Source organism: Arachis hypogaea, chromosome 1 (assembly GCF_003086295.3).
Source record: "Arachis hypogaea cultivar Tifrunner chromosome 1, arahy.Tifrunner.gnm2.J5K5, whole genome shotgun sequence".
NCBI classification, from domain to species: Eukaryota; Viridiplantae; Streptophyta; class Magnoliopsida; order Fabales; family Fabaceae; genus Arachis; species Arachis hypogaea.
In genome coordinates, this window is record NC_092036.1 from 39,908,046 (window position 1) to 39,925,335 (window position 17,290).

Below are 17,290 nucleotides of genomic sequence, written 5' to 3' on the forward strand. Positions count from 1 at the left end.
GGTTGTTAAGATCTCTCTTCTAGAAGTGGATGAGAGATATTTGGGGTTAGTTGTAACTCTTCTAGGGGGAGTTATCAACCTGTAGCGTTCTTGTCCAAGCGTTCTTGTCCAACCTCTCAGGAGGTCGGTTGTATGGTAAATATTTCTTGGGCCTAGCTGATGCTTTTGGGCTAGATATGAACATAAAGTATTTATTATAATTTTTTGCGTTAATAAATGGTAATATATATTATTTCTAAATTCATTTCAAGAATATAGGTTAAGAATAAATTTGGACACGGCTCACACATGATGGCATTTAGGTGTGTCTAAATGTGTTTGGAAAAGTATTTTATATTTTTTATTAAGACACAATTGAATACGGAAAACGTGTGTCGAACGAGTGTCAGATGAATGTCATATATATAGCTACTCAGAAAACTGTTTGTACTTAATAGTTCATACTTCATATTTATAAATTATTTTGTATTTGATTTTTCACATAAGTACTTATTTTAATGAGTGATAAAAATTTTAAAAAAATTTTATTATAAGAGAAGACACATTTTTTAATTCTCTATAAACACTTTAAATAACTCTAAATAATTTTAAAAATTGTGAATAATATGAATTGATTGAATGATTAACTCACTTGTTCATTTAAACAAATATTCGAATTTTAAATCTCATCTTATGTATGCAACACTCATACCCTTAAATAAAACTTAAATTTGTTTTTAGCTTTAACTCTATAAGTTAAAAATTAAGAATACCACTTCTAGACCTTCCCAAACAGAATTAAAACATTAGCAAATAGCAACTTTAGCATTCTCTTATTTCAATATTTCACTTTTAAGCTAATCTTCAAGTTAAAACATTATTGTTTCCCCTTCCCACCAACCGCTTATTGAAGGCGAACATAAGTTGATTGTAACTAGTGTTATTTTCAAGAGCAATAACTACACATCTTTTTCCTCTTTTATAGAGTTAATTCTCAATTTTGATTATTTTTGCTTGTTTTCTTTTGTCCACTTGAACCAAAAAGAAAAAAAAGAAGAAAAAATCCTCTACCTTACCATGGGCCTATGAGAGAGAGAGAGAGAGATCTTCTAACATTATCCGGTTACAGACTGTCGTGTAAACAAAAATACGACAACTCTCAGCTGACATGAAATTCATAATCATCATAATAACTAATTCATCTATTTTCAGGTGGATACATCATGCATTCTGTGAGAATCTCAAAGATCAATCATCCTACTACGAATTGATGCTTGCTCTGGGTATGGTCTAAACTCATGCATCGTCACCTACTTGTTATAAATTCATTTAACAATAAATAAAAAAAAGTAAAGGATCAACTCACCATTTTTTTTTTGTCTCTAATGATGTTAATAACCTTCAAGAAAATTAAAATACGAAGCCATGATGCTGACTGCAGTCGTAACTCGTATCTCTATAAAGCACAAGGATATTATGCAGACTACATAACTTCATATGCAGTGGGAAGCTGCAAATAGTGAAGCTCCAAGCGCTGTTAGTTATGCTGACTTCTTTGTGTAACAAAATCAACTACCGCTACAGTTGACAATGAAGGGGTTGACAAATCTGATTAACTGAGAGGTCCTTATTCCAAGCTTAAGATCAACCTCACCGCCACCCAACCAGAAGAAATCTGGGGTCAGTTTTACGATAGCTTCATCCAAAATCACCTGAAATGAGACCATAATATCAAACAAGGGAACAAACTGAAGGGTAATTCCTACATATAATGCATTGTGCTATCTAACTGGAAAAGAGAATGAATTGTGACTAGAAATAGTGCACACAGAAGATATGTTTTAAATTAAATAATGGGCCTCGGGTCCTTGAAATGATTAAACGATCAGATTAATGTTAAGGAAGTCTCAAATTTGACCATTGTCCAAGGAGCAAACCTATGGTCTTAAATTCCATTCAATTTATAAAATTACGCCTCCATCATTAAAGTTTGAAACAAGAAAACATGTCCTTGACAACAAGTTGCATGTTTAAGCGGCTATTTGCACAAGCAAAAGATCGACAAGAATCAATCTCGAAGACAGTTCATAATTCCATAAAATGGTCAACTGTTGACACATCCTAAAAAATACATAACTTCTGATGTCAAGTGCTAGTCATAAATGATAAACTTTGTTGGTCATATAGCCCTACTTGTCTTAAATAGCTTGTTAACTACTTGCAGATATTTTGTTGTCAGCACATATCATAAGATTCCTATATTAATCCACAGGACAAGTCTTACCGGAATGTCAGTTTTCATGCCAATACAAGTCACTGCATTGTGCCCATATCCAGTTAAGTCTGTGGATGTCTGCTCAGGAGCCAGCCTCACTGCATACAATAAATAAGACTTTAAAATTTCAAAATATAGAAAGGACTGGAAAATAAAGAAGTACGGTATAATGTTAAACAACTTGCAACTGATATAACTAACACACTGGTTTTTTCCTTCCAATGCCACCGCGTTCTACATATTTCATTCAAACATTCTTGTGCTAATCTCAAGATAACCAAACAATTAGCGGAAAAGGTGAGGCACTTTCAAGTGCACTGGCATCCCGCACTGGTTTGGCGAAGGGCCGAATCCAAAAGATATAATGTAGGCAGCCTAATAAGATAATTACCTGTTTTCACAGCTTAAACATGTGACCTCTCAACCGTTGTACTAAGGCTCCCCTTCACAGACACTACGCACATAAATAGAATGATGTAAAATGCAAAAACAAAATAACTTAACTGTTGAATTTCTTCTTCGCTATGCTTCCATTGTTGAGCGAATACAGAAAATTCTTGACAGCCTCGGCATTGAACCGCGCTGTGTACTGCAAAACAAAACAAAACAAAGCAATACACAAACGCATAATTAAAGACAAATTAACACCCTAACAGCAACGAGGTCATTCCCAAAATTTAACAAATAATTACAGGCCACCTGAACCACAACAACATAATACTTGGAGTTTTTGCGATCGCTACAATCAACGACATTAGCGGGCGCTTGCGTGTTAACCTGACCAGTGAGCACGATAACAAGATTTAACGATTTCAGCTAATGAATTAAATTATAAAATGATTTTATAGTTTGGAGAGAGTGAGTATAGTGAATACCAAAACGATGCTTTTGCAGAGATGGTGGATGGAGTGAGCAGCGAGGGCATCGCGTCGAGCTTCAAGAGACCAGTCGTAGTAATCAGGTGGGACCCTCTTGAAGGAAAAGTCGTTAACGGCGTTAGAGCGCAAAATGGAGGAAAGACGAGTAACGGTGTCAGCTTCGTCAACGATGGGAGAATCAGTTGATGGAGTGGAGTGGTTTTGGTTTTGTTTTTCTAACTCCGATATGCGTTTCAGGAGCTGGGTTTGAACTCGTTCAAGCTCCGCCAGGGCTTCCATTCTTGTTCTTGTGGTAGTTTGCTACAGAGCCACCTAGCTAGAGGGATTCGGGGTCAGAAAAACTAAATTACTTAACTAGAATAAAAGTATTTCTACAAATTACAAGAGTTTTGAAAAAAATTTCTACTATAGAATTTCATCCATTTATATAAAAAAAAATTAATTAAATCCTTTTATATAAAAAAAAAGAAAACCCAACTCCCCAACGCGTTACCCCTTCCCCCAACACCCCCTCATTCGTGAATGAATCAGAAGCAAAGTTCAAAAAATCCCCAAACAAAACCCTAGCTTCAACGGTTCTGCCGCCGTCCGGGGTTGTCGGCGCCTCCGCGGCTCCCTCCTTCCCCCTGCTTCCGCCGTCCGGGGTTGTCGTCGCGCTCAGGAGCTTCCTTCTTCGCCTGGTTGTCGTGCTCCAAGTCTCCAACCCCTCTCCTTATTCACCAGTCGCCAGCGTTCTCGTCCAGGGGTCCTGTTCGGCCGCTCTTCGTCCATCGTCGCGGTCATTGCAAGGTCGCCGTCGTTCGTCGCGTTCAACTGCTCTTCGGTCATTTCCCTCACCGAAGGTAATGGTTGCTCTGCTCAGTGCTCAGCCTCGTTCTTGGTTGATTAGCTTTTGCTCTGTCCCTGCTTGATGATGATTGATGACTCTGTGTTGCTCATTGCTCATTACGTCTTGCTTAAATTGAAAATCTTGTTAATCTTGTTAATTAAATTGAGGATTGATGACTCTATCACTGCTCATTGCTCATCCATTTAGATATTTTCATTTTTATCTATTTCTTTTTCATGAGAGAAGAATTTTATTAAGATAAAGAGAAAAGAAAATGGAGAAAGAGATGACAGAGACCCACTTTACAAAAGATCAAGAAAGAAATCATATTGGTCATATGATCTACACAATCCATGCATTTTCATGTGTTCAGAATATCTAAGCTGTGAATTTATCTTGTTACCAGGCCCAACATAGAGCTAACAGAAAACTATTACTAAACTATGAATTCTTTGTCAAATGGTTGATATTTTTTGGGTTGGTGACCATGATAGGAAATACTGGAAAGCTTAGGACTAAAAATGGGTAAGTTGCAGTTTTTGACCCATTTTCCCCCTTGGAACTCAATTTTGGTTCCCAACTGTATCAATTGCACAACCTCTTTGAGATGATATAATGGTGAAACAACAAAATGTGTTTTTATTTTTTGGTTTTTATTTGGTAACAATTGTAATTGGGAACTTTTATAGGTACTTTCTCATGTTTTTAGATTGGGAGATTGCAGACTCGACACAGTAGTTTTGGTAATGCCATTTTCAGCAAGCTTTCAATTTGTTTACGTAATGCCCTAGATATTCTTTCACCACCCCAGAACCCTTCACCATAACATATTAGCTCTTTCACTTGCAGTTTCCCTCATCTCGCTTCGGGTGCTCCGGGCCGGCCACCGCAAGTTCCGGGAAAACATCCCCGTCATCCTCCGCTGACCGAGAACCTCCACCTCGGCCTCATTGTTGTCTCCAGGTTCCTGCGCTACGGCTACCATCCCTTTTCCTCATCGGCGGAGCCACCGGCCGCGTCGGTGACACATTCACCTAACCTCTCCGGCCTTCGTTTCGGCTCCACCACCAGCATTTCGAGCTTTTCTCTTCTCGATGGGTCTTCTCAGCATCATTCGTAAGATCAAAAGAAAAGAGAAGGAAATGCGAATTCTTATGGTGTGAGTTTCTTTCCACTTCCGATCTCTCTCTCAAAACCCTCTCTCGTTTTTGTTATCTACTTTCTTGAATTATTTTTTCCTAATTACCTTCTTGCCCTTTGTTTGCTACATACTATACAGGGGATTGGACAATTCTGGGAAGACAACAATCGTTTTGAAGATTAACGGGGAGGATACTAGCGTCATTAGTCCTACTCTTGGCTTCAACATCAAAACCATCACCTACCAAAAGTGAGGAATTTTCTTCTCATTTCACTTCACAAAATATCACTCCCTACTATTGTCAGCTATCTTGTTCTATTTTTCTTGGGAGAGAAAAATATGAGGATGAGTTTATATTACTATAGTCACTATTTAGGGGTAGATATGGGTTGTGACCCCTTGGTAGCATTACTCTTTTGTTTAAAGGGAAAGACTTTGATTTTTTTTTTTTTTGAAATTTGTCACTGGTGAGTGAAATATCTCAGCTAAAACTGCAATTGGGAAATGTAGTTTGTTTGATAGTATGGTGAAACTAAAATCTCATGTACGGTTCTGGAATAGTGATGACATTTCCAAACAACCATCAAAGTTTGATGGTATGATCAAAACATACTTAGATGATATTAATCTTTTCTAGATTTGAGTGCTGCTGTGTTTAAAGGATATGTCACTCCAACATTCCCATTTCCTTCCTTCTCATGATCATACACAGAATAAAGAGGTGATTGTCAAACTTAATGATTAGACATTCTGGTTGACATACATGGATCACACTTAAAAAAGTAGGTGTGAGTTTCAATCATGAAAGTACTGATTGTGAACACAGTTGCATAACTAAAACTTACATTTACTTGAACTGCGATTTAGCGTTATGAGTTATGACTTAGTTGATGGCAGTCCTGCTTCCATATTTGTTATTGAGATCCCAAAATTTTGTTGAATCCATTTCTAGGTCGGGTGTTGGCTGAGATTTATTCTAAGTGTGTGAAAGATTTCCTTTTAGAATTTATTTGGGAGTATTTTCTTGTAATTTTCACTTTTTCGATACACAAAACATGCTCGTTCTTTTTTGTTTTTGCCCTTTGTTTGCTTCATATCGTACAATAATTAACTAAATGCTAAGGCGTGTAAACACACTGAAAATGGCAGGTACACCCTAAATATATGGGATGTCGGGGGCCAGAAAACAATACGATCTTATTGGAGAAACTACTTCGAGCAAACGGATGGTTTGGTTTGGGTAGTTGACAGTTCAGATCTAAGAAGGTTGGATGATTGCAAAATGGAGCTCGATAACCTCCTAAAGGAAGAGGTCTGTTTTCTGTTCAATCCAAGCGGTATCTATTGTGCTTAACCAAAGCGGTATCTCTTTTCTTATTGTTACTAACTTAGGTGCTCAATTCATAACTGTTTCTCCCTTAACTTCCTACATTTCTCAATTATTACTAATGTTCTTAATACCTTTTTTTTTTCTGTGATAGAGGCTATCTGGAGCATCCTTATTGATACTAGCAAATAAACAGGACATTAAAGGTGCCCTTACGCCTGAAGAGATAGCCAAGGTAAACTTAATTTTGTCATCTCTAAGTAATCGCTATATCAGTTCCTTAACTTTTTTATAGCCTGCCTCATCAAATTTATATAGTTTAACTTGTATTTATTCTCTCAAATGCTCTCTTTTGTAGTTAAATTTCTATGCCCAAACATTGTCTGCGCTGAAATCTGTCTGAGAACTAATTTCAAATCATCCTTAACCTTTCCATGCATAGAATTTTGTCTTGGTTTGCATTTGGGGTATTGTGGTTGGGTAGTTTGTTGGGGGAAGTTAGTGACTATAAATAAAGAGAAGTGGGGATCAGGGTATTTGGCATTTGTTATTTAGTCTTGGAAAGTGAAGACAAACTAACTGTTCCTCAAATCAGTGTAACCTTTTTCTAGATTTCTTAACACAGCATATATGCAAATAACGAGTTGAACTCTTAGGCATGTCTAAAACACTATTCTATTATAGGTAGTATCATGCAAAATGCGAAAACAAAACTGATTTTGATATGATTACTATCGGATGAATCGTCACTTCAATTGTAAGCATCAATCATAATCATGAAAAGCTCACTATTAAGTCTCTCATACCGTATTCTTATAAATCAAGCTAGTTATCCCTGGTTTAATATATTATTGTTTGGTTTTTAATATTGTCCTTTATGGCTCAGGTGCTTAACTTGGAAGCCATGGACAAATCTCGTCATTGGAAGATAGTTGGCTGTAGTGCATACACTGGCGAGGGTCTGCTTGAGGGTTTTGATTGGTTAGTCCAGGACATAGCCTCCAGAATCTATATGCTTGATTAATAATTCATGAAATGGTTCAACCTTCCCTGAGCATCCTTCTTTGGAATAAACTGCCCATTGCATCATTGAAACCTTCCAAGTTTTAATATATTCATTTTTTTTTTCATTTTTATTACCTTGTCGTTGCTTTTCTGGCACTGTAAGATTTTGAAGAAATGTTAGAATACTGTGGGAAGGTGTATAAAACTGAAGTGGAATGATTATGATTTATGAGTGCATGCCCGATAGCTTCATGCAAATGTGAAAGATGATAGAGAACTAGTGACAATAATATGGGAGATTAGTTAAGTGACAAAGTTAGAGTTTAATAATCTTTGAATCAGGGTAGTAAAACTCAATTTTTTTTTTTTGGTGACTAGTAAAACTCATAATTTGATAAAAGTTACAAATTTAATAGTAATTAAATTATTATTTTCTTGTTTTATCAATTCTTTTATTTTAGTTTTTTTTTTCGATATTTTATATCATACTTTATCCTAGTTCAGTTTTGTAATAAAGGTGCCAGTATGTACAAATCTAAAGCATTTAGCATGTTGATATATACAATATAATGATCATATGCAAATTTTTAGTGAGACATGAATTTCTCGGCGCGTAAAATTTCACGTGCAAGCGCGTTACTGCTTTTCACATAATTTATGATCCATATGGATCGTAGCACTTCCTCCTCTTACCACTTCCAGCCAGTACTTACCACCATATTTGTCCCACCTTTCTCCCTTAGGATTGGCCTTTGAGTTGGTTTTACTCCTTGATTCATGTTTCTCTTATCCTTCTTTCATTTTTTATACACAAACACACCTCCCACACACGTGCACACAAGCTTCTTCCTCATGGAGAATCTGAAGGAGAGAAGAGGAAAAGCTGAACTAGAAGAAGAGAGAGGCTAGCTATGCTTTGAGTTCACGGAAGACACTCACCATCTTTGTATGAAAATTTGTAAGTTTCAGAGACTCATTTAACGGGTAAATAGGCTGACCCGATGAATTTAATCCATTTTGACGGCCCTACTTTTCGAAACCTCTTCTCTCTCCATCCCTCTCCTCTCTTTCTCTCTCCACTGCCTTACTTTTCGAAATCTCTTCTCTCTTCATCCCTCTCCTCTCCTTCTCTCTCCACTGCAACCACCTCTGGCCAACCTTTGCTAACGCCGACCATCACCAATCTCATCCAATGACTACGTGGACTTGGCTGGAACCCATTTCATTGCATGAAATAGAGTTGCTTCCAAAGTTGTTGTCATTGGTGTCCTTGCCACTGTTGCTTCTTATGTCGCCGTAGCTACCTCCCTCTTTCAGGTAGATTGTCCTCTTCCTTCTCCCTATTCCATTCCCTTTTTTATATATTTTAAAAGAAACCCTAAACCCCTGTTTTGAAGCAGCCTGCTATTCAGTTATTGTCGCCGGCGGTACGCCGTCAAAGTTGCCACCACGCTGAAAAAGTCCTCCGCGCCGTTAGTGTCTCCAAGTAAGTGAGTAATTAGTTTAGAGTAATTAAATTTACACTAATTAAATTTTTTGTTGCAACTTTTTTATTATAAAATTGTGACGTAGGTGAAACTTGAAATAATTAATTTAGAGTAATTAGTTTAGAGTAATTACGTAATTTTTATTTCTAATTAAGACAGTTTTAATTTTCGTTTATAAATCATATGTTGTAAAATTGTGATATATGTTTAATTATCTTTGCTTAGAGTAATTAGAATTCAAATTAGATTAAGTCAAGTTGGTTAATTAAGTTAGTTTTAGATAAATTAGGACAATTAGTTAGATAAATTAGTTTAGGGTTTAGTTTAGAGTTGAAGTTAGACTAATTTAGACTTGAATTTAGGTAAATTAAGTTAACCTAGTATTAATTAGGCTTTTGAAATTAGATTAATTAATTTTACAAATATTATTAATTTTTTTATTGTTAATTTTTATATTTCACTAACTTCATTTCTATTTTAAGATTTTTTTTGTTTGAAAGTCGTGTAGCTTTAATCATGGGTTGTTCGTGCTTATATATACATGGATTGTTCATATAGTATTAAGGTTAGTTTTCTATCTTTAAACATGTTAAATTGTTTAAGTTTTATGTTAAAATTACTTATTTTTAAAATAGAGTTTTAGGACGGAAGTGGGAGAAGATTTTCTAGTTGTGCCTTCTCGAAATTCTTGTTTGTTGAAAAATTACAGAATAATAAAAGGATGCACACAAAAACAGCTAAAATTTGACGCTTGCTTGAATGTATGTTTCTTTTAATTTAGTTTGCAACTGTTTTCTCTGTGAAAGTTGATAAATTTTTTGGTGGAGGTCTCTGAATCAAGAGAAAATTTTGTCAAATTTTAATGGGAGAAGATTCATGATGCCATGATCAGGAAGATTTTTGAAAGACTTAGAATTTTCGAAAAATCTTATTATGAGTTAATTTCAATTTATTTATTCATTAAGATTTTAATTTCAGAAATTATTTTATTAAAGCTAACTAAATCAAGTTTTGATAATTAAATTAAAAATTTTATCTTATTTTACAATTATTGGATAATTTTTATATTTAAATTATAAAGTTTAGGAATCGTAAAATAATAAGAATTTACATGATTTAATTTAAATAATTGTGATTTTAGAAATTAATACTTTAATTTTTATGAATAAAAAAATTAATTATATTATTTATAGTTATCGAATTAGAATTATTTATTTGAGAATAATTTGTAAATTGATAATTAAATAGTATTTTTAATAAATATTAGTGTTGGATTAAAATAGATTTTCAATTATCCCATTACTCTTAATTTTATAAAATTGTTGTATTATTCATATAGATTTTATCCTAACTCTAAATTCCCAAACAAAACTCTAATTTTACAAATCCCTAATCCTAACCAAATGAAAAAAAAAAAAAAAAAACGCACGCACACAGAACAGGGAAAGAAAGGAAACGGGAAGAAGAAAGGGGGGCGGGAAGAGGGAGGCGGCGCGGTGGGTGTCACTGCCGCCATTGCCGCTGCTGTTGACAGTAGGAGAGAAAGAGATATGAGAGAGCTGAACGGGAAGAGAGGGAAGGAGACCTCGCCGCCATGCCCAGCCTGTTGCGTGCCCCGTCGCATCGCCACCCAGACCGCGTCCAACCCTCACCGCTAGCACCGCCTCACCGCCGCCCAACTTGCCGTCGCGCCAGCCACCCATGCCAGAGGAGAGAGATCAGACAGAGAGAGATGCAAAGAGGAAGAAGGACTCGTGTCGTTGCTGCTGTGCGTGCCGTCGCCGCCGAGGGAAGCCAGCGCCACCAGCGCGTCACCGACGCCGAGCCTCATTGTCGCCGCCATCGTTGACGAGCCCTGCCACCGCTGTCTCGTGCTCCATCGCCGCTGCTGGAGGTCCGTCACCGATCTAATCTGAGAGAGAGGAGATGTGAACGGAAGAGAAGACGGGGAGCCACCTCCGCTGTTGTTAAACCACCAAAGCTTCTGGCCGAGCTTCTGCCGCCCGAAACCCGCTGCCGTCGCCAGAAAAAGCGCTGAAGGTAAGGTTTTAAGTTTTGGGTTTTGTTTCTCTTGAGATTCCAGAAGCTTTATTGTCGTTGCATGTTTGTTACAGTCGCCGTCGCTGGAATTCGTCGCCACCACCACTACCATTAGAGATGAATCGAGTTGTTCTCTTGTTGCCGAAGGTATTATCGTCACTGCTCTGGTTCAATTTTGTATTGCTACCGTTGCTGTTAACTTGCACCAATTCAAGTTTAGTGTCACTGCCTTAGGTCTAGCCTTTCTCCTGACTCTGTTTCACTTTTATACTCTGAACTGCCTTGGTCTCATTCTGTTTGTTATGGTTTTAATTCCATTTTAGTTTCGACGTCGCCTTGAATTTTCAGAGTTGTTTCTGTGTTTGATTCCATCAACGAATCTATTGTTGTTGCTGTGAGCGTAATCGGGGTTGGTGATGCTGCCATCGTCCCAGTTGTGTTGGAATCGCCACTACTGCTGTGAGTTTAGATTAAGCGGGACTGTTGTGTTAAATTACGCGATTGCGACATCGAGGTAGGAGTTTTTCTTAAAATTTATTTTATATTACATAGTTGTTATAAATAGATATTGATGCAAAAAAAATATACTTTTGTGATTGTGTTTGTCTTGTGGATGTGGTTGTTTGCTAGATTAAATTATTGGTTGCTTGATTGCTTGAATGGTGTACGGTTGTTGATAAGAAATTGGTTTGAAAAGTTATTTACTTGATTATTATGAAAAGTGGTTTTCCTTGGTTTTGAAGTTAATTTGATAATGTAAATGAATTGGATTTGGAAATGATTTAAGATATGAAAATGAATTAATTTTGGAAGCGGTTTACTTTTGAATTAGTTTGATTTTATAAATGATTTAATATTTAAGCTGGTTTAATTTTGAAAAAGATTTATTATTGGAAATGGTTGGATTTGAAAATAATTTGATATTAGAACTGGTTGAATTTTGGAAAATGATTGAGATTTGAAAATGGTTGAGAAAGGGTTTGAGGAATGTTTGGATGGGACTCGAAAAAGGGTGGCAGAGTCCGAGTTTTAGAGGAGATGCCGACGAAATTTTATAAAACTGGAAGTTTCGTTTGAAGTAATTATCTAAAAAGATTTGGTTTTAAACATTATATGTTTTAAGATTGATTTATTTCGAAAAGAAAGAATTATGTTTTGAATTAGGATTGTTGATGAACGGAATGGAAAAAAGGATGATGAGGATTGACTTTGAAATATGATTTTTGAATGAATTTGGGAATGAGATATGAATTGATGAATGATGATGATATTTAGAATGACTTAGATATTGATGAATGTCGAATGAATTATTCATATGGTTTATGAATTTGAATTATCTGAGACACGGGTTTCCTTGGGTAGACGCAGTGGCTTGCCACCACTTGCTCTAGGTTGAGACTCAATACTCTATTGACCTTATGACGTAAGGGTGACCGGACACTTATAAATTCCCGGGAATGGTACCCCCATTGAGCGATTTGATATATATATATGAGAAAAAGCTATGCATAGATTCATGGGGATGCACGTCGGGGGACAGTCCAAGGGTTTAGCAAATTGGACTTGTCAAGTTGGCTGTATAATTGACAGATGAGCTCATTATCCATAGGACAGGCATGCATCATATGCATTTGTATGCTTTATTTGGGTTTGAATTTATTTTAGTTTGCCTAATTGTTAAACTGTTATTAACTGCTACTTAAACCTGTGCTTTTCTTGTCCATTTTGCCTGTGGTTGTCTTAGTGTGCTACTTTTGAGAATGAGCTTTGGTACTGAATTGATGATTGTGTTGATTGATTGCGTAGTTGGTTTCTGATTAAGATTTTCTTATAAGGGAAGAAAAGTTTTGGATTTCTGGATATTTAAATATTGATTTTCAAAAAGGGTTTTTGGATGACTAGTTGTTGGTTTTTAAAAGATTCAAAGGATGAACAATAATCACTGAACTTAAAAATTGATTTCTCTTTAAATATCTTATTATGACAATTCTGAAACTCTGTGATGAGACCGTGTGGTTAAGTTCTCACCTCCTACAACTTTATCTTTTTTAGGAGACAGATGAAAAAACTCACGAAGGGTTGTTTTGCATTTCGCTTAGTCGATAATGCTGTTTAGTTTTTATCTATTTACCCCTCGCCATCAATATTATATTGTGTAAGAGGGATAAGAGTTATATGATTTGTATGTATATAATATGTATGAGTTACTTGAGTAAGAAGTTTTGTACATGTATACGCTTGTTTTATTTTATTTAAAAGTATTATTTTTCCGGTTTTCAAAAAGAACAGTGATACGATTTCGAGTCAAAGGCTCCTATTTTATTATTAAGTATATGAAGTCGTCATAATACTTCTTGCTATCAGAGTAGCGTAGCCAGAAGCGTGACATTCTGATAGTGAAGGTGTTACAATTTTCATCCACTACATGGCTAGGCAGCTTCAGCAGATGCTTGAAGATGTATGTGAAAGGCAGGACTGCCTTCCTTAGTGGCTCCGGCCGGACATTAGAAGGCCCTTTACGCCTATTAGGAGAATGATGAGGGGTTCAAGGGTTGTTGAGCCACAAATAGGTCCAACAGAGCATCAGCCAAGTCGTTCAAGTATAATGGCAGGTCAGCGACTTTCATGAAGACAAAGTTTAGGCTGGTATATAACTTGTTTTAATATGTTAAGTTCGTTTTGTCTTTGACTTTTAAACTAATTGTCACTTTATTTAACCTTTTTCGTTCAATATGTGCAGTTTAAATCGTTGCAAAGTGAGGCAACGATGGCAAAGACCTTGAAGTTTACTCAGAGAACAAGGAGAGATTTGCCGATCAGTAGTCTGCGGATTATTATGTAAGTACATATCATGATTTATTTCATAACATATAATCATTTTCAATCATTTGCCGTCCTAATAAATTTTGCATATCATATGGTAGGAATCACACATGCAGAACTTGGAGGCCACAATCCAACAATCTCAGCAGAGTGGGAAGGATGTCAACAACCTTTCTGCTTTCATCATCGATCCTGATGCGGTGTGACGCCATACCTTATTCGAGCCGTACAAGAAACGTGATGGGCTGGGTTCGTTCTTATTCTTCACTAGCAACCTACATATCTCCACCTTGAGAGCTTTATTCACCACAGTCACCAGCCCTGCAGATCCTGAGGACGTCGATTTGTGGGAGCGAAAGCAGGTTCACAGCCTCACCCAGAGCCTTTAAGACTAAGGTCACCAGTTGCATCTAACTAACGAGAGGCAGAATGAGCTTCTTGAATGTATGGTAGAGAGGGATGCTCACGATGCAGAGACAGAGTCCATGTGGTAAGAGTTTAGGTAGGAGCTAGAGCAGATCCAGCGGATGCAGCACCAGATGACCGTATACTATGGCCAGATGAGATCTGGTGGCAGCGCTGCTGCTGTAAGTGGCTCCTTCTTCTCAGCACAGGCACCAAGAGAAGCATCAACATGACCACTTAGACCGCCGCCTTAGCAGGACAGGGGGATATCAACGGCAATGATTACCAGGACCTATAAAGACTAGGATTTTCTTTTGCTTTGTTTAACAATACTGGTAGTTTATCTTTTTTACTTTTTCTTCTGCACACTTGTTATTTCATATTATAGTTGACTAATTTTATTAAAAATACTACTTGATTTTCACTAATTGAAATTTGACTATTAAGTCTTGACATATTGATGATGGTATATCATGTTCTAATAAAAACAATTTTACTGTTGGGTGAATCCGCCAGCATGGTTTAATTTAGTTAATATAAAATAATATATTATCGTCAGATTTATCAAGGGACAAATCCGATGGTAATAAGACGCAAAAAATTCGAATTTATGGTACCAAAGTTACCGTAAAAAATTTTTCGATGATAACCACCTCCTTAATTTAGCCGATCAAAATTTTAAATTCGATGCTAATTTTGCCAGAAAGTACGGTCGAATTAAAAAAATTCTCTAATAATTACTCGTAACTGGCGAGGATTTTACCGTCTGAGTCTGTGTATCACTAAACCTGACGGTAATAAATTTATCAACAAATCTTTTTGGTAATCTGGCTGATAAATCTATTGGTACTTAGCAAATTTTTTGTAGTGTACTAAAACAATTTCGTTTCAAGAGCAATGATTTGACTTGGCGGTGAGAACTTGATTTAGCGGCTCTTTCCAAAAGACGTGAATGCAAATAAAAAACATCTCCCGGATAAGCTTCGCGACCTTAAATGAATAAATACATCAATTGTTAGCCAAAGAAAAGAAGACAAAGCCTAATGGGCTAAGCAAGGGCAACAAAAAGCCCAAAGAGTCATTAAAATTCAAATTTATTTAGAGTTCATTTTGGAGTCATATTTTTTATTTAATTTTAGATTTCAGAGTTTTGTTGTTAGAAAGTTTAGCCCACTTTTAGACTAATCAATCAGGGGTATATTTAAGCAAATTTGTGAGAGTTTTTTGTGAATAAATTTTATGGGTATTTTTATGTACATTTTTCTAAGTGTATTAAGTAAAATGAGTGATTTACTTTGCTTGTTGCATGAAGAAATTGAGGGATCCAATTTAAGATAATTTTTAGTGTTAGTTCTTTCAGTTTTGTCTCTTTGATCTAGGTTGTTAAGGACAGGTTCTTTGAAAGCCTAGTAGAAAAAATCCTTTCGATGACTTAGATTACTAAGAACAGATTTTTTGAGAAGTCTAGTAGAAAAACCACTATCCAACTATCCTTTTAGTCTTATCTTTCTTTTCGTTTTCGCTACGTTTTTTGTTCCTTGTTCTTTTTTCTTATCACAACCCGAGACTTGTTTAAAAGCATTTGTTTGGGTTGTACATAGGGGTGTAATCGGGTCGGATTGGGTTAAGTTTGAGCAAAGATAGGAACATAACTGACGAATTTTAATCGGTTTAGGTTGGATCAGGTTGATGGGATTTCTTGTGACTATATCCAAACCATTTGAATCTTGGTTGGATCGGTTCGGGTAATCAGGTATTCGATCAAATTTATATTTGTAAAAAAAATTTGAAAAATGGGAAAAAGAAAGGAAAAATAATTATGTAAGTGTGTAACACTAAAAAATAAAAATAAAATAAAAAATGAGTGAATTTCACATCACAATATATTATCAAAAGAAAAACTGAAAAATTAGAAGAGACAAAGCAGTAAGTAGTAAGGATGATGACACGTCATCTTAAGCAATTTTAAAGTTATTTTTCATGTACTTTCTTAGGTTTTAACCAAATTTATTATGTTTTCTAATAGCATTTAATAAATAATCAAATATTTGGAGTTGTGTTGGTGATTTTATGTTTATAAGAGTTTTTGGCTAAAAAATAAGCAAGAAATGAAGCTTTTTTACGAAGAAAATACAAAGACAATAAAAGCACGGCCTCACGAAGCAAAACCGTGCCCTAAGGACACCCAAAACTCCAATTCCCATGTACACCCGGCGGAAAGGTTCCCAACTCTGACCTCTTCACACTTAAGTGGTCATAACTTGAGCTATAGAAATCCAAATAAGACAGTTTTAGTTGTATTAAAAAGCTAACATTCAGAGCTTCAAAATGATATTTATATGTCTATAGTGGACATTTAGTTTGAGCCACGCACTACCACCATCTTTTTGACGCAAGAAATCAACGCCCAAGACACCGACGCCCGACAGAAGAGCTCCACGCTCAGCAGAAGATCCTCACGCCCGGAGGCTTCCATTCCACACCCGACGGACCTAATGCTCCTGAAGGATGAAATCTTGGGTTTTTGCCCAATTCCTCTTAATACAAGCCCAGATTAAACTAATTACAACTCTCAAGATGCAACAACTAAGACTCAACATTAATTATCCATATTATTAAAACCCTTAATCACATCTAGAAGATTGAAGACACTAGAAGATTAGTTATTAATTTTCTCTAGAAATATAAAAGATTTGGTCGTTTAGATTTGATTTGAATTATTCGTTTTTGAATTTGGATAAGAGTCAGTAAGCAGTTATCTTATTTTCCTATCCGGAAGAAAAGTGATAATCTTATCCTTTCGATCCGAAGGATAAGATTAGTGTAGTTTTGAATTTAAATTCTAGAATTTAGGCTAAAAATAAGTGAGAATAGCGAATAGAGAAGATCATCAAGTCCTAGGACTACGTCTCTTCTTCTTGTTTTTCTTACTTCTTTATGGGTAACTAATTCTCTGTCAAAGGGTTAGGAGCTCTGTTTATATTTTATACGGATAATTAATCTATATTTATTTTATTTTGAAGTCTTGCATTGATCTATTTCATAATTGAGTTATTCGTTCTTCATTCGGATTAGTGGATTGAAAGGTAAGCTAATTCTTC

General features: G+C 35.9%; 2 protein-coding genes across 18 annotated transcripts; one reads left to right on the plus strand and one right to left on the minus strand.

The window, feature by feature from the left end:
- Nucleotides 1-1,143: 1,143 nt before the first annotated feature.
- On the minus strand, nt 1,144-3,411 carry LOC112802856 (uncharacterized). Its single transcript, XM_025846236.2, has 5 exons — nt 3,130-3,411; nt 2,954-3,031; nt 2,759-2,843; nt 2,264-2,352; nt 1,144-1,691 (listed from the first exon to the last, which is right to left on the minus strand). The coding sequence occupies exons 1-5, from the start codon at nt 3,409-3,411 to the stop codon at nt 1,548-1,550; spliced, it is 678 nt and encodes a 225-aa protein (XP_025702021.1). The 3' UTR covers nt 1,144-1,547.
- Nucleotides 3,412-3,785: 374 nt separating this feature from the next.
- Nucleotides 3,786-14,646, plus strand: LOC112802866 (ADP-ribosylation factor-like protein 2). Of its 17 annotated transcripts, none has more exons than XM_025846251.3 (16): nt 3,832-3,974; nt 4,456-4,486; nt 4,651-4,704; nt 4,811-5,120; nt 5,241-5,351; nt 6,252-6,414; nt 6,584-6,664; nt 7,316-8,751; nt 8,835-8,920; nt 9,404-9,486; nt 10,359-10,961; nt 11,036-11,108; nt 11,310-11,475; nt 13,326-13,607; nt 13,702-13,799; nt 13,886-14,646. In XM_025846251.3, the coding sequence occupies exons 4-8, from the start codon at nt 5,056-5,058 to the stop codon at nt 7,451-7,453; spliced, it is 558 nt and encodes a 185-aa protein (XP_025702036.1). In that variant the 5' UTR covers nt 3,832-3,974; nt 4,456-4,486; nt 4,651-4,704; nt 4,811-5,055; the 3' UTR covers nt 7,454-8,751; nt 8,835-8,920; nt 9,404-9,486; nt 10,359-10,961; nt 11,036-11,108; nt 11,310-11,475; nt 13,326-13,607; nt 13,702-13,799; nt 13,886-14,646. The 17 variants fall into 17 exon arrangements, with proteins under 17 accessions (XP_072054022.1, XP_072054029.1, XP_072054050.1 ...); XM_072197954.1 differs by having other exon boundaries at nt 3,835-3,974; nt 4,368-4,486; XM_072197921.1 differs by lacking the exon at nt 4,456-4,486 and having other exon boundaries at nt 3,786-3,974.
- The last annotated feature ends 2,644 nt before the right edge of the window (nt 14,647-17,290 follow it).